Below are 18630 nucleotides of genomic sequence, written 5' to 3'. Positions count from 1 at the left end.
TAATCTTTCAATTAACTCAGATTATTTCATTAACAAAGGCAATGAAATCATTGGTGATTGCAATGTTTGCTTGGTCCGGTCTCGGCGTATCTGATGTCATTTGCCGCCCTTAACCGTACTACCGGGCTTTCTCATCTGGACGCTATCGATGGATAGCACAACTTTCCTTTTGTACAATTTCCTCTACTGCAAACAGGTTTAACCGCTGAAAGGCATTTGAGATGCATACCCCATACCACTCTTTATATACTTGTGCAGTGATGCTCTAATTGAATCACTCACTCTGATATTAGTGCACTTTTCATTTGGGCAACCCTTATACATCATAATAAAAACCAAACTTTCAAATTCCTAGAATAACGTGCAAATATATGCACAAAAATGTCAAACCTGTGCAAATGGATTGAGCAAGGAATTTAAAGAGCTGAAGAATTACTGTGTGATTGAAAAGAATATAGCAAATTTCTTCATCGTGAAGAACATCATAATTAATGCCTCATCTTGTGTTGAATCGAATAATATTTTATTCTTTTCAGAATAAGTAAAGTAACAAGCATAAGAAAACTATGCAAGATGTTATTTATGACATTTTAAAGAATTAAAAATGGAAAGGAATGTCATAGTTTCATATTAAATAAATTTACCAACCATGATATTTGCAGGCTACAAGATAAGTTAAAATGGTCATGATACATAACTATTATCAACAATATTCAATATTTCTCACTATGCAACTATTCATTCTCAATATTATAGCATGAAGATTCCTAACCCTTCAGAAGATATTCCTGTCAATGTTAACTAACAATTCTTCAAATTTGATCTGTCTTTTAGAAGATGTCATGCAGTTCAATAGTTAAATTCTAAGTGCTGGTATTTATAACAGGTGATATCACATACAATGAAAAATTGGGGGGGGGGGGGGGAGGGGAGGGGGAGAGAGAGAGAAATTTAGAACGAAAAGTACAGCACGAATTTTGAAACGCTTCGATAAATGAAATAAATATGCAAGAGGGTTGATAGTTTTTCAAGAAAAATTTTTCAATATTCAAAAACTTAGACTGATAAATAATAAAATCTGGTGTATGAAAATGTTATTCTTTAAAGCAGAATAGTGGATGAAAGTGGTCAGAAGGGATAGATGATGCTAAAACAATTTTTGAAAACAAAATGACTCATGTAGAACACATGCAAGTAGATTCGTACAACATATCATGTTTCAATAATTTATATCCAATAACTGTTAAGAGAAATGATATAAATATTTTTTCATATCTTCCCAACTTTCAGAAACTTTGTGGAAACTTCCAGATTTTCTTGTGCTGTTACCGTTTTTTCAAATTTCAATCTTTTCAATAACTGAGGGATAACAGAGTTCAATACTTTAAATGCTGAATTGTATTTCATATTTTCAAAAATTATCCCGAAGAAATGAAATGTTTAGTATCTATATCATTTGCAAAAATGAAACAAAATCTCACGCTTAAAAATTTATTTTTCATCTAAAAGTACAGAGCATTTTAATATGCTCCATTAAGAAGTCATCACTTCAACAGAAGGAAATCAAAACAAATATATGCATCATTATTATCAACTGATATTTACACGAATCAATTATTAAATTCAGTATAAACTAAAAATTCTTTTTTCTATAGTAAAATCATAAACAAATAATGTGCTGTTTTGGACAAAAGCTATTAATTTAAGAAACATCAGTTTTAAAATGCTATTATGGTGCATCTTGGGTGAGTACTACAACTAGGTAGCTACAATTCAATATTTTTAACATTGCTTTGAGGAAGGCTTAACAAATTCATGTTTTTCTTATGACTTTTTAAGATGCCGTAAAATAGTACAACCTAGTGCCAAGTACAATAGTACAAGGGGGCAACAATAGGCCACTATTGCCATGGTGATGATTTTGCTCTCTAGTGGCTTCTTAAACCCACAAGCTCCAAAAAAATTCATCAGGTAGTATAACCCTTTAAGTAGCTAAAGACACTTTATCAGAGATTGCCATAGTTGTTCTATACCTTAGATAATTTAATCGTTCTTAGTGCATGATTCGACTCACTCGTGGAAGAGCCAAAAGTCTCCTCTGGGCAGATCACTTATACTGTTTTCCAAGATCTGGTACGCTCAGATTTGCTTTATTATTTTGTCAGTTATGAATTAAGCCGCTTTTTGACTTAAAATGTTTCATAGTTTTCACAAGCTCTTAATATTTATCGAAAATGGGAATATTGGGGTACAAAAATGGACCACCTATTTTTCACGGTTTTTAGTGGCTTAAAGCTTCATTTTACTCTCAGGAGGGATGCTTTTGTCATTTTGTGTTATTTATTGTAAGTAATGGAAAGAAAAAAGAAAATTTAGGGGTCGCCTTATTCATAGGAGATTTTGCAGAAGGTGCTGACTGTAATCCAGAACAAATATAAACTGAGTTAATTTTTAAAAATTATTTATTTTGATGAGTTTTGGAATGTGAAATGTGATTTCACATTTCAGTTTTCAAAATTTTTGTTGATCTCTTTTGAAACTTGTCAGACCTACGTATTTTTTGAGAACTAAGTGTAGGTCCCTAGCCTTTAGTTGGCGAGATTTTTCTAAGTTACAAATGTTTCTATGTCAAAACCTACGCAGATAATAAATATGTTACCTACATTTACCCATGTTGAACTTTATTAATCACTCAAGATGACAAGTGATGATTAAACCTTAAAAAATTGGAAAAAAAAGGTAAATGATGGTCTAAAAAAATTCTTTATACATTTTCAAGCAGAGGGCAACTTGTAAACACAGAAAACAATAGGCCAGATCATGTTTTCTGGGTTAAAATGAGGTGGATCATAGTTGTACCCCATAGGATTACAACTTTGGGCCACAGGGAAAAAAATTCCCCTTCCTCTTCTTTCCAACTGAGAATTTTTTTTAAAATATTTCATTTGAAATGTATAGCTACCACCGCTAAAGTCCTCAAACTTCTAAATGAAAGATATATACAGAATTTCCATTGAAAACATCGAAAAATAGCCCATAGTTGGACCATTTTACGGTAGTGAAGATTTAGTTTAAATACAGTAGAACCCTGATTTTATGTTTCTTACAATATCCCATTTCTGATCTCACACTCTGTTGGTTCGTGAAAACTGCTATACTGATTATAGATTCCGGTTACCCTTTTCAAAAATTTTACTTAATCAGTTTTTCTGCAAACAGATTAAGGTAATTTTTCATCTACAAGAACAAATCCCCCTTTTTTTTTTCAAATTTTTTTTTTATTTTGTAGCTGTTTGAACCTGTTCTAGCATTCTTTTCTTTATCTTTTGACAACAATTTTGAATGTCGGCCAAGAAGCAAATTTGCAAGAAAAAAAGTATGTAAAAACAAGTAAAGATAATGCATGCCATCTACTAGTTCATTGGGTAAGTGTCAATTTTAACAATGAGCTTAGATTTTTAACCATGTTCCCAATGGGCAAGTCTTTAATTTTTGATCCGACAGAACAAGTAAAATCTGGGTTCTACTGTGTTATTATTACAATTTCTAAATTCGGTTTAATTAGAAACATTCAAGTTTTCTTTCGAATAAACATTTCAAAAAAAAAGTGAAGCATTCTATTTCGACAAACTTGTAATTACCTATTTATAGTACTCAGACTAGGATATATCATTGAGAGAAAACAATGATTCAGGTCTTACCTAGTAGTATAATAAACCAAAAGCTATACAAGCAAAAACTTTAACATACCAAATGTTTTTTTCAAGAACTAAATGCATTTTTTCCAAATTTTAAACATAGGTTGTAAACGTGGAGTTTGAACAAGTTAAACATTTGTATATAATCAGTTATTCTTACAATTTAACAATTTTAAAAGTAAACTGAATGAAATATATCTAGTTCATGGAAGATGAATTCTGCAACAAATATGTACACAAAGGTGGTAAGACTTGCAAAAAATCCAAAATTACAGATAAATGTTCAAGTAGAGTAACGTTGATTTTTCCCATTGCAAAAAGACAAACGGAAGAACAAAATGAGGGATATTAAGTTATGCTCATAAAAGATGCATATAGATGTAAACTATATAAAAAACTTTCTTTCAAGAACTGTGCCCATCCTTTTCTGCATTATCACTTTCTCTTGCAGTCGTTTGAGCTTTTGACATGGACATCAGAGCTCGTTCTCTTAGTTTACGAACAATTTCGTCATCAGACACAGAAGCCTACAAAATAAAGCGGGAAAATATAAGAATTAAATACAAAGAAATATGCAGCAACACATGTATACATGATATATATGCAAAGTGATTGATAAGCAAGGTCTCTAATAGTATAAAATAAGTTTTTGTCAAGGTAAAATAATTACAGAGTTAGGAAATTAATTACTGTAACATATTTTTTCAATAATTCTATTTTCTCATACCAACATGTGGAAAGTTTTTCCATTGGCTGTGAATCCATATGTGAAATCTGCCAGAACTTTGTCATCCATTGAAAAATGTTAACCCCTCAAGTTTGAGATCAACCAAAAATTTGATGTCGATAAATCTGGGCTGTCAGAAGGTTGTGAAACCACTGTAAATTTCAGTCCTTCCAAGACGTTCAATAAACAAAAATCAGCCTGAATACTCATTACTCATGGCCACATTCATTTACAAGCGTTCAACATTGTACTGAAACTACGCAAAAATGTACTACACTATATCGCATAAGCAAGTCTCTTTTCCTGCTACTAGCGACATCTCCTGTTAAACTACCTTTTTTATCAACCACCCCTTCTGTAGTAAATAAAAAGTATTTTTTATACAATCAAGTTGGTCTCCTTTTTATTAGTAAAATCAAGCTTTTGCTAGTTTTTACCAGAGGTATAGTTAAAATCAGAGGTTTTTCCCGGAAAAAAATAGAACCTGCATTGCTTATCATTGAAAGAGTGAAACCCAAAAGTAGTCTTTCTTTAGCTGCTGTTTTCAAATAGATTGGAACAATTCAAGTATTGTCATTTCAATTATTTGCCTATAAGAAAAATATTTTATGTATTCAAAAAAAAAAAAAAAAAAATCTTCAACTCACTTCTTGAAGCAGCCGAGGATAGCCAAAAACTGCATTTTGTAGACTTCAATTTCAAGAAATGACCAGAAGAGAGTCCCAATCCTCATACTTATGTCCAAATACTACACTTATGACCCTTAATAGTGTACTCATAATTTAAAATGACCACTTTCAAACTAAAAGGCTGAATCCCCCACTAAGTCAAAGAACATTTTCTCACAAATATGATTTTAAAAAATAAATAAAAATATCTGATGATATGCAGGGGCGGCATTTCAACATTTCGTTTGGGGGGTCGAGTTTCTTAAACATGAATTTCCTCAATACAGTACAAAATACTTATTGGTAAACAGGAAGGGATAATAAAATGATTTTAATGTTAAGAATAATTAAGTTTGTTAAGAAAAATTAACATTTTTGCGATCGAAGCTTTAATTTTATTTTGTAACTAAGTTATCTCACAAAATATCTCGGTAGTACTTTTTATTGTTTTGTAAAGTTTTAATCTGCTATTTTTGAACTCAGGAAGAAGAGAAGATTTTGTAACTGTATTTAATCAATATCCAGTGTTTTGCTTTATTGCCAGTATAGCTAAAGATGAAGGTTTTGCTTGCCTCATTGCGCTTCGAAGGTAATTCCCTAACCTCCTGAAACATAAAAGTCATCTTTCAAAGACCTGATTGAAACAGTTAAAATAATAATAATGGGAGCAAGAAAGTTATTTTAAAAAACACATTTCCTTCAGATCCCTCTCTTTAAAGTAACCAAGAAAACTTTTTAAATTCGGCTAGTATTTATTTTGCGTCATTAAAAAGCATAGTCCCAGTTCACAAAACAATTCCTCTTCCCTCATGCTAGAAATTTTACTTAGAAGTGTAATATTTTCCTTTTCGTTTTCTATAACCGACCTACATAATATTGAACTTAAGACCAATGATAAATGTATCTCATCAAATTCTGTCTCAATTTCTTAAGAAACGCTTATTCAGACCCCGAAGTGGTTTTTTTAGGGGAAAAAGTAGGAAATAAGGAATCAAAAATTAAAAAAGTAGGAAAAGTAGGAAAAAAATCATTTAAAAAAGTAGGAAAAAATAGGAAGAGATAGGACTACACACACGTCAAGACGACTGACAATCATTAGTATGAAAAATAAACTGGTGGAAACAAAGATATTAATTACAAAAATATGAAAATAAAATCCAAACAAAGAAACACCTTTCAATAATACAGTAATAAAAAATTTTAAATGTGAAAGAATAAAATATAGCAATATAGCGATCGCAAAAAAAAAAAAAAGAAAGAAAGAAACTTCTATTTTGATGAAATAAAACCATATTTGGTTAAAGATTTGTTTTGTCAAAAACGAAAACATTCCTTCGAGAGCATCCATTTATCATTTGAAAATACTAACACTTTCAACCGCTGTTATCATTAACTATGATACAAAAGCAAAACAAATATTAATTTAGTTTTAGTTAAAAATAATCAGTAGCTGACATGCATTCTTGCACAAACAGAGGCAGATGTTTGAATTTGAAAAAAAAAAAGGAAACAGACTGAAAATGCAGAACTAAAATAAATGTGTTCTTAAATGTGGGACATAAAATTTATAATAAAATAATTAAACTAAATAAATAACGAAAAAAGTCAACTAAAGGGTTTGGACTATGTTATGTATTTTTAGCATTCAACACACATTTTTGTTTCAGGCACGTCATTTATGGGGGTCAATTTCTCCCCTATCTGGCTGTGGAAAATTAATGCTTAGCTACACAAGTTTGTGCGGTTTTTGCTGTTTTCAGATAAAATTTGCATTCAGTATACATCCTTCACTAGTCACCTCCGGGGGGGGGGGGGGGGGGGGGCTCCAAGTGACGGGCCAGTTCTAATTTTCATCATGCAATAAAAATGAATATTGTTTTAATGGTTTGATGATTTTTACCTCCTTCTTGTTCCAAAATTTTTGTCACGAAAAAAAAGGAAACATCCATGCATGGTAAACATAACATTTTTATCAAAGACAAAGAGTAGTTACTGTTTCTTTGTGCATAAAAGGAAAGGCATGTAGTTTCCCTCAATCCTCACCAAACAGCAAAAATATTCATTCGGAAATTGTTCACGAAATTGAGAGTGAGGGGGGGAGCACATGGCATCAAATGCCTGCATATATCTCTTTCTCCTCCCTCCCTTTGATCAGGCGCACTAAGTACAATAACTTACAGTAGATACGCCGTATCGGTATAATTGCCGCACCCCAAAAAGTGTAACAGTTTCAAAAAAAATTTTAAATGCTCAGAAATGTCACATTGTCATGAACACAGCATATAAAAATGATGAGCAACTCCTCGATATTGATGATATATCAGAGTAGAAAATATCCATTAAAAAAAAAAAATTCATATTGGTTTGTGGCTCTATCCCCCAACTTTAAAAAATGTGAATAAATAAAAACGAAATATCGCATTTAAATTGATTTCCGATTTTTCTCCAAAAATTGGGAACGTTTTGCCCATCCAGGTTTTGCCGCTTTTTTTTTTTTTTGCAAATACACTCTTTGCAAGGAAAGAAAATGAAATTTTATACATTTTATAATCATGTTTACGATTTAGAATGAACAATAATCATATTTATGTACGAAAAAAAATAGTTTCCGCGATTATTTTTGAAGTTATCCGTTTTTGCGAATTTCTGTTATATGTCGCTTTAATGTTGTAGTAGTGATACCCGCAAGGCTTTGCCTGTAGTTGAAAATTAAAAGGTCATTTGGTTCGCCTTGTATATTTACAAATAATGGATGACGAATTTCTCGCCAATTGGCTATGTTCATTCGCTCTCCCATTCCACGTCATGATAATTTCGTGGTTTACTTGTCCATCTTATGATAATTTTGTTCCGGAAAGTGTTCTTAAAATTGAAACAGAAAGAGAACAAAATCGAATTTTCGAAAAATCGCTTCGAGGTGCTTCATGCTACAAACTAACTTTGCCAAATTTCATAAAAATCGGCCGAAGGGTCTAGGCGCTATGCGCGTCACAGACATCCAGACAGAGAAACTTTGAGCTTTAGTATTAGTAAAGACTAACATCAATGAAATATGTACAGTGTACAAGTTTTTCATTTTTTGCTTCCTTGTGTTCCTTTTAAGGTTTTACATTGCCTTTCTGTTTAAACAAAGGTCCATTTCACTTGTAATCATACAAAAAATTGGCGAATAGAAAATTCGGTTTTTCCCACATTTTTTGAACAATCGCCGTTTACTTTTAATTAAAGCTTCTAATTGACTGGTAAATAATATATAATTGCATCAGAATGTGCCAGTATCTTTTTTTATTTTAGTTTCCTTAATACAGTAGGACTGAAGTCGGAGCAATAAAAAGAAAAGTCGATCATAAACGCCGCAACGGCAAAAAAGTCACTTACGAAAATTTAACTTTTATACACGCAAACGCCGTCGCCGCGGCGTTTGCGTGTATATTCGTAGCTTTTCATTGACTGACTACATAAAGTAGTCAGTCAATGAAAAGCTCAGGATCTGCTTGCTTCTTTTGCTTTTCAAAATTGAAATACGAAAAAAATTATCGGTGCGGCATTGTAAAAATAAGAATCAATGCACAATTAGAAGTGCTATTTTAAAGAAAGAAAAAGTAGGAAAAAAAAGGAAAAAGTAGGAAAATAAGGAGAGAGCTCTAAAAAGTAGGAAAAAGTAGGAAAAATAGGAACTCTTCGGGGTCTGCTCATTTTATTCAAAATATTGATTTAATATTTTGACTAAAACTTCATGTGGGTTTTGTCACCTCTTCTACAATGGTATACAGTAAAATCTTTTATTGAAAGTTCTGTCACACACTTGGTTCAAGTATGCATTAGTGCGAAAATTACTATGAGTTTCAATTGTCAACCCAAGAGTTAAGATTAACGGATTGAAATCCATTTTGTTTTTATGATAGACTGTTCAAAAAACTGCACCGCAGTATAAATAAAATAAATAAACATTCAAACAAAGTCATAGATATTCTAATGACATGAGATTTTCTATCACTGAAAAGGTCGCTTTCCAGTCATTCTTCCAGGGGGCTTTTATAGATTTAACTCTTAAATACCATCTTGTGTATTCAGAGATTGTCAAGTAAAGAGCCAAGATAGATTTGTTGAGGTGCTATTTTTTGATGTGGAATGTTTTTCAAAAATAGCATGTTTTTACAAAACTTTTCTATGAAATTATATAATACATTGAGTTGCTAAAATGTATTTGTGGCCCAAGGAATCAATGAACACTTACTAGCTAAACATTGAGCTATAATATGAACATAAAGTTTGCGTAAAATGACATGGGGTTGACGCGTAAAAATTGCGCATTCTCAACACTGTACGGGCATCTCATACAAGATGCACCATCAAAACATGGTGTACACAATTTTGAATTATTTAACCCATATTAAGAGATTACTTTTTTGGAAAAGGCAAACAATTATTCTCAATCAGTTTTTTCTGTTTTGAAAATGCAGGCAAATAATTTTCTAAGTTGAATTTACCCATTTTTTTAATTCTTCTTAGTGAAAAATTTGGGGGTGCAACCGCCCCCTTTCGCCCCTCCTATTTGCCGCCCCTGATGATATGGAATCAAGAAAATATTATTTCTATTGTGAAACAATAAAATGAAAAATAAGCATCTTGAAGAGGCTAAACAATATGTTGTAGAAAAAGGATACTATTAACAAGAACTAATATTAAATTTAAAACTTAAACAAACCCTAACTCAAATGAGTCATAACCAAGAACACTTTAGCTCACATCACCTTTCAAACAGAAAAAAAAAAAAAAAAAAAAACTCAATCAAAATAAGTTCTATGTTTTGCTTTTATACTTACATATTACTTCGTTATGTAAATGGAACACAGCCTTTAACACGTCAGAAAATAAAACTACAACAAAATAAGTCTTAAAATTTCGTTTGAAAGTTTTAGAAAAAAAAAATTCTATTTCTTTTTGCGGGAAAAAACCCCTTCTGTTTTAGAGTATTTTTCTGGTATTTAATATGCACCGGCGCCATCATAGCAATTTCGTTCATGACAGCAATCTGCAACGAAGATTTTAAAATTCAAGTTACCTAAAAAATAACCTAATTATCTTTTTTCTATTGCTTATTCAAAGTAACTCAAAATACAGGGGGAAAAAGTTCATTGTTCTATCATCAAACCCCAATATTGTTTTTTTTTTTAAACTCAATGTAAAATTCTTACAATGACAACACATTTAAACATTTTCTGAAGTAGATTCAAAGTAGAACGAGAATAAACTACAACATCCCGGTATCACAGCTTCATCAAAAAACTGATTTTGAGAAGTACTAAAAATCAACTCTACTTCAAAATTAAATAATTACTTCTTCTTCTTCCTTTTTATTTTTCTTGTGTTTCTTATGTTTTTTATGTTTCTTGTGCTTTTTATGCTTCTTCTTTTTCTTTTTTACAATTTCAGCATCAGAATCTGCACCCTGCATATAAACAAATAAACATTAAAAAATAATTTACCGCAGAAAAGTACATCAAAATCACTGGCCATATAACAGCCACATATCTTTATGCTAGCGTAGCATTATTTGAACTGAGATTAGACAAACCACACATTCAACTTTCAAATTAAAACATTTCAATGTCCAATTCTTACTATGCAATTGATAAATGTAACCAACATAGTGCATTCAGCTATAAAGCACTGTTACAAGGCAATACAAAGAAAGTGTTTCCACCCACACACATATAACACACTAATTTAAAAAATGTTGAAACATCAAGCCATCATGATGTAGCTTTTCTAGGTTAACAGCATTAATATTACAAAAATATAAATTTCTATAAAAAAAAAAAGAATCACCAAAGAAAAAACTAAGTTGAATCATGATATTTTAAACATAAAGGATATCAATCAAGACTTAACAAGGCTTGTAACAAAATGTGTGCAGGAGTTCTGAAACATATTCATAGATAGAGTTGAGCTCTTTCAAATTTCTGAAGTTCTATGGGGGGGGGGGGGGGGGTGAATTCCAATGTGATAAAAGCATTTATAGCAATGCATGAAAAAGTGAACTAGATAAAACATGATTACTGAATTTGCACTCTACATCTTTCAGTTGTTTCTTAACTACCTTATATGCCTGAATATAATGTCCCATTCTTTCACAATCAGTTTTTTTTTTTTTAATTACAGAACATACAAATAGCTAAACTAGGTTTCTAAAATTTCCTAGTCAATTAGAGTGATAACTTTGAAAAATACAGACTAACTTTGCACTACTTCAAACTTGTTGCTATATCGGACTTCAATAGAGACTTAAAAGGATCAAAACCGTACTTATAATACTGTAAAACCTGAAAAGTTGATCACCTGTCTAAGTTGAGGGTTTTTTTTTTTTTTCAGATATAAAATTAGAGTCCTAGACCAAATATATCAATATCTATCAGTTGACCACTAAAGTACTGCACTGCAAGTGCTGACACAGGTACAACGATCCAGTTATTTGTACAATCCAATAGTTCCAAAGCTAATATTTGGAAGCTACTCTTAAATGCTGATTCGAATTTGTTAAAATCTTTTGGCTTTCTTTGTTATATGCTATGCGATACAACAAAATATAAAAATCTTGTGATGCTATGACACAAAAATGGAGACTTTTAAACATTTAAGTTTTTTTTTTCTGCTTTAAACTGGGGATTCAATTCATATTGTTTGTTGTTTATTGGATAAGACAAACGGATTTCAAAGGTCTTTGAGTTTGTTTTAGTGAGGTTAGACTATTAATATAATTCTACTTAAAAAATGGAAAAAAAAAAAAAAAAAAAACCACTAAAAAAGGTGCAGTAAAATATTAAATACATAAACTAAGAAAACTCCAAACACATGCCTTAAACTGAGATATGTTTGAAGCCTGTTGGAAATTGTTGAAATATAAAAAAAAAAAAAAGCTTGAACAAAATTAAATTTTTTGAATGAATACTTTCTTAAATGAATATTGATTTCTCACGACGTTTTGGGGAACAGAAACCTATATACAATTGATTACATCATTGCAATTGATGATTACAGGCAGGGTGGAACCTTATAGGAACTATTTGAGGAGCATCTGAGGGGATTTTGAGAAGCGTTTTGAAGAGCAGCTCGGTATTTTGCATATAGGGTAACACCCTCAGTAATTGGCAGATCACCAGTGTTTGGCACAATCCAACAAAAACGTCCTAAAATAAGATTTGTACCCAATCTTTTAAAAGTATAAGGCTATACACCAACTGAATGTACATTTACATTAAAGATTATAACTTCAATTCGTGTTACTAAATGGTAGCAATGCATAGGAAAGAGAAACAAATGTGGCTCCCGTCAAATCAGCCATTTTTGTTGCAAAAGCTTCTTTTCTGGCTTAAGGGACGCATGCACATCAACCCATTAAAATCTGACAAAATATATTTTAAATTTTGGTTGTCAAAAGATTTGTTTAGTTGAAAGGTGTTACTTTTAGTGGGTAGAGGTATATTTTTGTCCCTTTTTAGATTTTTGAAGTAATGATGGATGCCATTTACTGGTGCTTCAGTTTTACTAATCTCCAGTGGCACATGATCCTATATTCACTGATGTGTTGTGCAATATGTCACTAGTTTGATTTATGATACTTTTGCAGCAACAATATCATATGGGTTCTACAATTGACTTGAATCCTACAGAATATACTGCAAATTTTTAAAGAGAAACAATAAAAAACAAATATGTTTGGCCATCAGTCAGATATCGCGACTGAAAAGAATTGTTTTATTTTTTATGGTCTTTTTAGAATCATCAGGTTAATGTTCCTTTTTCTGTGGAAACAGCTATAATTTGTAAAATCAAAACTGCATACTGACTAATGAAACAGCAATAATCTCGATATTTTTTTGTTTATTTTAACATGGATAACACTCCAAATTTACTTTTAAATTCTCTAAAATACTTTTTCAACATCAAGATGTAAAATTACCTACTTTAAATTAACATTAATTATGCTTCTTATGATGAAATTTGTATGTAATCTAAAAGTGAAAAAAAAATATTTTCCAGTTCTATTAACATGTGCCTACTACTGGATCACAAGGTGTCATACACTTGGGTATCAGATGCCAATTACTGGTGATTTTGGTAACTTTTTAGGTATGCATATATTTTTGTAAACAAAATCAATTGAAATATTTTTGCTTTCAGTGAACTAAGTATATGCACAGATGCGCATTCTTAGACACAAAAATATTTTCAAGTGAATATTTTTTTTCTAAGTAATAAAAACTGAGGTAAGTATAAGGACAAACTCTTAAAGAGCCAATTACTGGGTTGTTACCCTAAAACAATATTTAAAAAAAAATAATTAAACCACTCATCTAAAATTGTTTTTGAGCTTTGACATACATGTGATTGCTTGAAGAAGAAATTGGCTGAAAATATTTGACATGTTATAACTTAATGGTTCTAAGGGCTAAAGTGCTTTTAAATGCATATATATATTTTTTAATATCATAATTAGGCTTAATTTTTAAATAATTATTCATGTTTTAACCTTTTTTTGGTTTCCTTAACTTCAATTTTATTTATTTTCTTCTTTTGCCAATTTGAAGTTTCTAACCAAAATCAGACCAGCAAAGAATGCTCTTCATTGAATACATTAACATAAAAAGCTATATGTATTTCCTTTTTTTTTACATTTACAAATAAATTTAAGAATATATTACCTCCTCTACTTTACTCTCCAATGTGAAGAAAAAGAGACCCCAGTATTGCTGTTGTCTTTAAAAAAAAAAAAAAAAAAGGATTCTTCATTTCTTTTAGTACAAGTTTATATTCTGTTATCAGCATATAAAACAGAAGTTAAAGCTTTTCCAAGTTAGCTCCGGATATCACTTAACAACTATCAGGCTTTTTTTTCCATTCTTTTCGTCTTCTCTTTAAATCTTTATCACATTTTTCTTTTCCCTTCTGAATTACACTAAGTTTTGCTTTCAAATTCTAAACTATACTTCCTTTTATAAACAATTTAGTTGATAATAACAGTACATTAATTATGACATCAATAAATAAAAAACTCAATAAAAAATATGGTCCAACATTTCAGTTTTAAATAGAAAATTAATATATTTACACAGAAAAAATGAAGAGAAATGTATTAAATATTTTTTTTTAGATGCTGCTGCACTAAAAATTTTTTTTCCACATTTCTTTTTGATTTTTGGGCTGAGTAACATTTGTTGCTGGAGCAGAAGTGGGTTTAGGATTAACTGGCAAGGCCTTATTTGGAGACTTATTCTTCATTTTCATTGCTTGAATCATCTTCTTTGCTTGAATTTTTTTCTTTATTTGTATCTTTTTCTTTGCTTGACTTATATTCTTCTTCAATTTCTTTTTCCTCTCAATTTCAAACTTTTTTAAAGCAGACGCTTGGGCTCTCTTAATCAAGTTCTGGCCATCCATTTTTGATACACATTTACGTTTTTTTCTTGGTTGTTCTAACTTTTCTTCTCTTTATCTTTTAGATGGAGAACTCATATTTTTTATGAGATTTACATTGATACTGTCCCTAAGAAAATTTTCCCTGTGAAAATACTTCACAGCTGAAGTATTTTTAGATTTTAAACTGCATTTTACAGTTTGTACAGCAGAGTATGTTTTGATATCAAGCCTGCCAGACCTTGGGTCAATGATATAGTTCATTGAACTGAAAGTACCCTCAATTATAGGCCCATGAAAGCAACTTATAAGAGCCTTCACCAGTTTTGACAAAGTGGGAAATTCTCCCAAGTTGAATATCATGTTCCACCAGTCACTTAAAGAAGAAAAGGTTGATGGCAAGTCACAGACTTGGTAGTTCCTGATTTCCAGCATATAAGATTCTAACTCTTCATTTGCCAACACATTTTTTGCAATTGAGGGTAACTCTTGGAGCCTTTTCAGGGTAGTAAATTTCCCTCTTGAATTTGGATGCAAAGCAGACACATTTACCAAAAATGGGTTGCTTAATGGTAACTTTTTCTGCAAGTAGAGGCCACAAGCTGTGTAAGCAGACTTTAGTTGCTGATAAAATTCAGCCAGAATAGTCCTATTGCATTTGGAAATAGTATTTGAAGTACTAGCTCCAACAAATAGATCTTCATCTCTTAAAATATTTTTTTCCAAAATGAATTTTGTAGAAGGCAAATCTTCTGCACTTAAATCTTTTAGTATCTCTGGTTTGATGAAACAGGACATAAAAGTTTTAAACATATTCTTTTGCTTTTCATACAGAATATGAATTGATGGCTCAACTGTCTGAAATAGAGCAACATATTGCTTTAATAGAGGCAATATGGCTGTATATGCTTGTAATATTAACAGAGTTTTCTTTCTGTAGTAAAAGAGCTTTTGTATTATCCGAATTCTTCTCTCCTTTCAATCATTAGTAGAAGGTTTGATTTTTTTTAATGCAGCTTGAATTTTTTTAATATCCTAAGTTGCATTTCCTAAATTATTTTTCTTGTAAATCGACAAGACTACAGCTTGATATGTGACTGTGTCATCCAATTTTAAAAATGCATAATAAAACACCGATAGAGCATCCCACATCCTTTGAGTTTCTAAAGCAACATCATAACAAGAAAGCCATCTATGGCTCAAATATCGCTGGGGTTCAGAAAAATGAATATTGAAACAATCACATATTTGACTAAGATATTCTTTCAATTGTGCTGACCACCTAAAATCATTATTTAAATCTGTAAAAAAACCCTCAATGAAATACTCAAATTCCTTACAAAATTTCTTTGTGGCATTGTGAACATGGTGGCAGGAATCGCCATCTACATCTAAAAGATGTGGAGCTTTTTCCTGCCTAATACGAGTCTCCAGACCTTTTTTGGGTCCTCGCATCACAGCACAGGAATCCATCAAAATGGACTTCAACTTTTTATACGGAATATCTTTTTCACTCATAATTGAATCTATTGCATCAAAAACAGTTTGGCTGTTCACAAAAATCAGGCTAACTGAAGATATATGCTCAATTATAACTTTTTTTACCTCTTCTGAGTAGTAACTAACAAGAATTGTTAAGACTCGCATAGAATTAGAACTAGTTGCTTCATCAATGTTTAATGAAAAAAAAGAACTTTGTAGCTTAGCAACTGTTTCACAGAGTAAGGTTTGAGCTAAACCATACTGCATCTTCATTGATGCTGATGTTCTATCCATGGACAATGCCGAAAGGGCTTTATTATCTCTAGATAGTTCTTTGGACAGTTCAATTAAGCGCGGAGCTAGCGTGAACGGCAAGTTATTTTCAGCCAAGAATCCAAGAACGGTTGCTTGAGCCATCAAAACACGAGCAGCTATTGGTACAGCAGGCTGTGTCTCTGTACTTGTTGACGGCTGGGAAGCAAAGGTACTAACAACTTGATAGTTGTTCTTTCTCAATTCAACGTTTTTCACATGGCGGGATGAATTCATGTGACGCGTTAACGTGCTGCATCCCCTTCCCCCATAATCTATTATATCGTTGCAAGTCAGACACTTTGCTTTGCCAGGAACATCCACTTTTCTGATGCATTCAGACAAGGAAACAGTAATATTTCCACTTTTTAAACACAAAGTTGTCATTTTATCCAACCAGTCCCAACGGAATTTGTTCCTTACATCCTTATTGACCTTGCACGCTTTCACAGCGTCCGATTTTTCAATTACCGACATTTTACAATAAATGCATGGCACCAAAGCAAAAATAAAAAAACAAACAAAAGAAAAAATTACATCAAAATAGTTTTAACGCATTAAAATCACTACGATTAAAAAAGCATACGGATCCGCAACACGTGAATAGCTCAGAGAATCCTAAACAACAGAAGTGTTGCCAATCCTCCTAGATAAAGTTTAAACAAAAGGAACCCACAACCCAGTCCGATCGCTGATGCCGCCGCCGAGACAAACTTTATCCATTGGAGATAACTGGTTAAAATCCAAAGCATCCCTCTGCGCAGAGCCATCTGCGCACGAGTCGGAACTGGATTGCATTAACTTAACAGCTGGGTTCGTATGCAGTTCTGAGCTGATCTACACAGAAAAGAACCACTTGGCATATGATATCACGCTCACGGACAAGTGCGGAGGAGAGGAGGATTCATCCCCCTCTTTCTGGGACTCGCATCTCATTACCTTTATCTTGAGATCGTAAAATTTTTTCATTGATGGAAAAGTTTCGAGCTGCATGGGATTCTCTTTCTTTTTTTTGGGGGGGATCGGTAGTTTTTTGGCGAAATTATGTTTTGCCTATCAAATTGGCGGATTTCCACCAATTGGCGGAAGAATCACATGTATGTTTGATAATGCTTTTAAGCACTGGCATAAAAATAATTATTTTTAATTAGTAAAATAGTTTCAAACACTATGTCATGCAAGAAATACACCGCCAGCTCAGTCATTTCCAGCCGAGGACTGCAGTTTCGTGCTTATTAGCACTCATCAGCCCGGCATAGGAAAGTGACTGAGCTGGAGATGGAAAACATGCTATATCATGCTTTGAGTATTTGCATGCATGTCATAATAAACTAGCAAAATATAATAAATTTAATTTTATCAAAATGTTTGGTAAGTCTGGTCAGAATTAAGACCAAACGGGAAATGTGGAGCAAAATAACTTCTTTGCGGAGCTGCAGAGTTTTGCTATTTTTACGAAGCAAAGTGTTTATAGGTTTTAAAACAATATCCCCAATATTTGTATTGAAATCAAGCATACAGTATAACCTCGATTTAACAATTGTCAAGGAAAAAGTCAAACTGAAAAGGACTGGAAACAGTTATCATCAAATCAAGGATATTAATAGATCAAGGAGCATAGACTTTCTATTCAGTCAAATAGGGATCAGTGAAATGTATTAATAAATTGAGAGAATTGTTAAATCAGGTATCGGTAAATAAAATTTATATTGTGCATCATAAAAGACAACAAAATAAACAAAATCAAATGCAAATAAGTTTTGTTACTGATTTCATGAGAATAAACTAAGACAGGGTGGCGACAGGAACTGTGAAAAAAAGTTCCCTGAGATTTTCCCTGATTAAGTTCACCAAATTTCCCTGATTTACGTTACCAATGATAATGGTTTTCTTTCTTTGCTCTACTTGAAATCCATTGTATGTTTGTATAAAATGCAGTATTTTAAACGTTTTAAGTTGTGTGAATTTGTTGAACTACAGACATATTTTAAAAAGATGCTACTTTTTTAATAAAATGGTTTTTTAAAAAATAATCAATTTGTTTAGGAAAAAAACCCTACAAAACAGTATATTAAATTTTTCTACATGAAAAGATGATAGAAAATCAAAAAAAAAAAAAACTTTACTTCCAGAAACCACTTAGCATAAGAATTTTAAGATACTATTAAAATTACTCTTAAAAACATATGTGTATTTATGATAGAACTAAAAAGTAATTGAAATTATTTTGAACTAAGTTTTCAAATAGTATAATAATTGTTGGAAGAATGACAAGTAATAGTGAAAGAAAAGAAGTAATTTAGTTATTCTTATATAACTAATTGAC

At 31.6% G+C, this 18630-nt stretch overlaps 1 protein-coding gene across 1 annotated transcript in view; it reads right to left on the bottom strand.

The window, feature by feature from the left end:
- Window positions 1–1477: 1477 nt before the first annotated feature.
- Window positions 1478–18630, bottom strand: part of LOC129216507 (serine/arginine repetitive matrix protein 1-like) — a 120287-nt gene continuing 103134 nt past the window's right edge. Inside the window, 2 exon segments of the mRNA XM_054850722.1 lie at window positions 1478–4225; window positions 10435–10545. Coding sequence (XP_054706697.1) covers window positions 4103–4225; window positions 10435–10545 — 234 coding nt within the window. The 3' untranslated portion in view covers window positions 1478–4102.

The sequence above is a fragment of the Uloborus diversus genome, chromosome 2 (genome assembly GCF_026930045.1).
Source record: "Uloborus diversus isolate 005 chromosome 2, Udiv.v.3.1, whole genome shotgun sequence".
NCBI lineage: Eukaryota > Metazoa > Arthropoda > Arachnida > Araneae > Uloboridae > Uloborus > Uloborus diversus.
The sequence above is the reverse complement of the archived record's forward strand: the minus strand, read 5'-3'. Positions and strand labels throughout refer to the sequence as shown.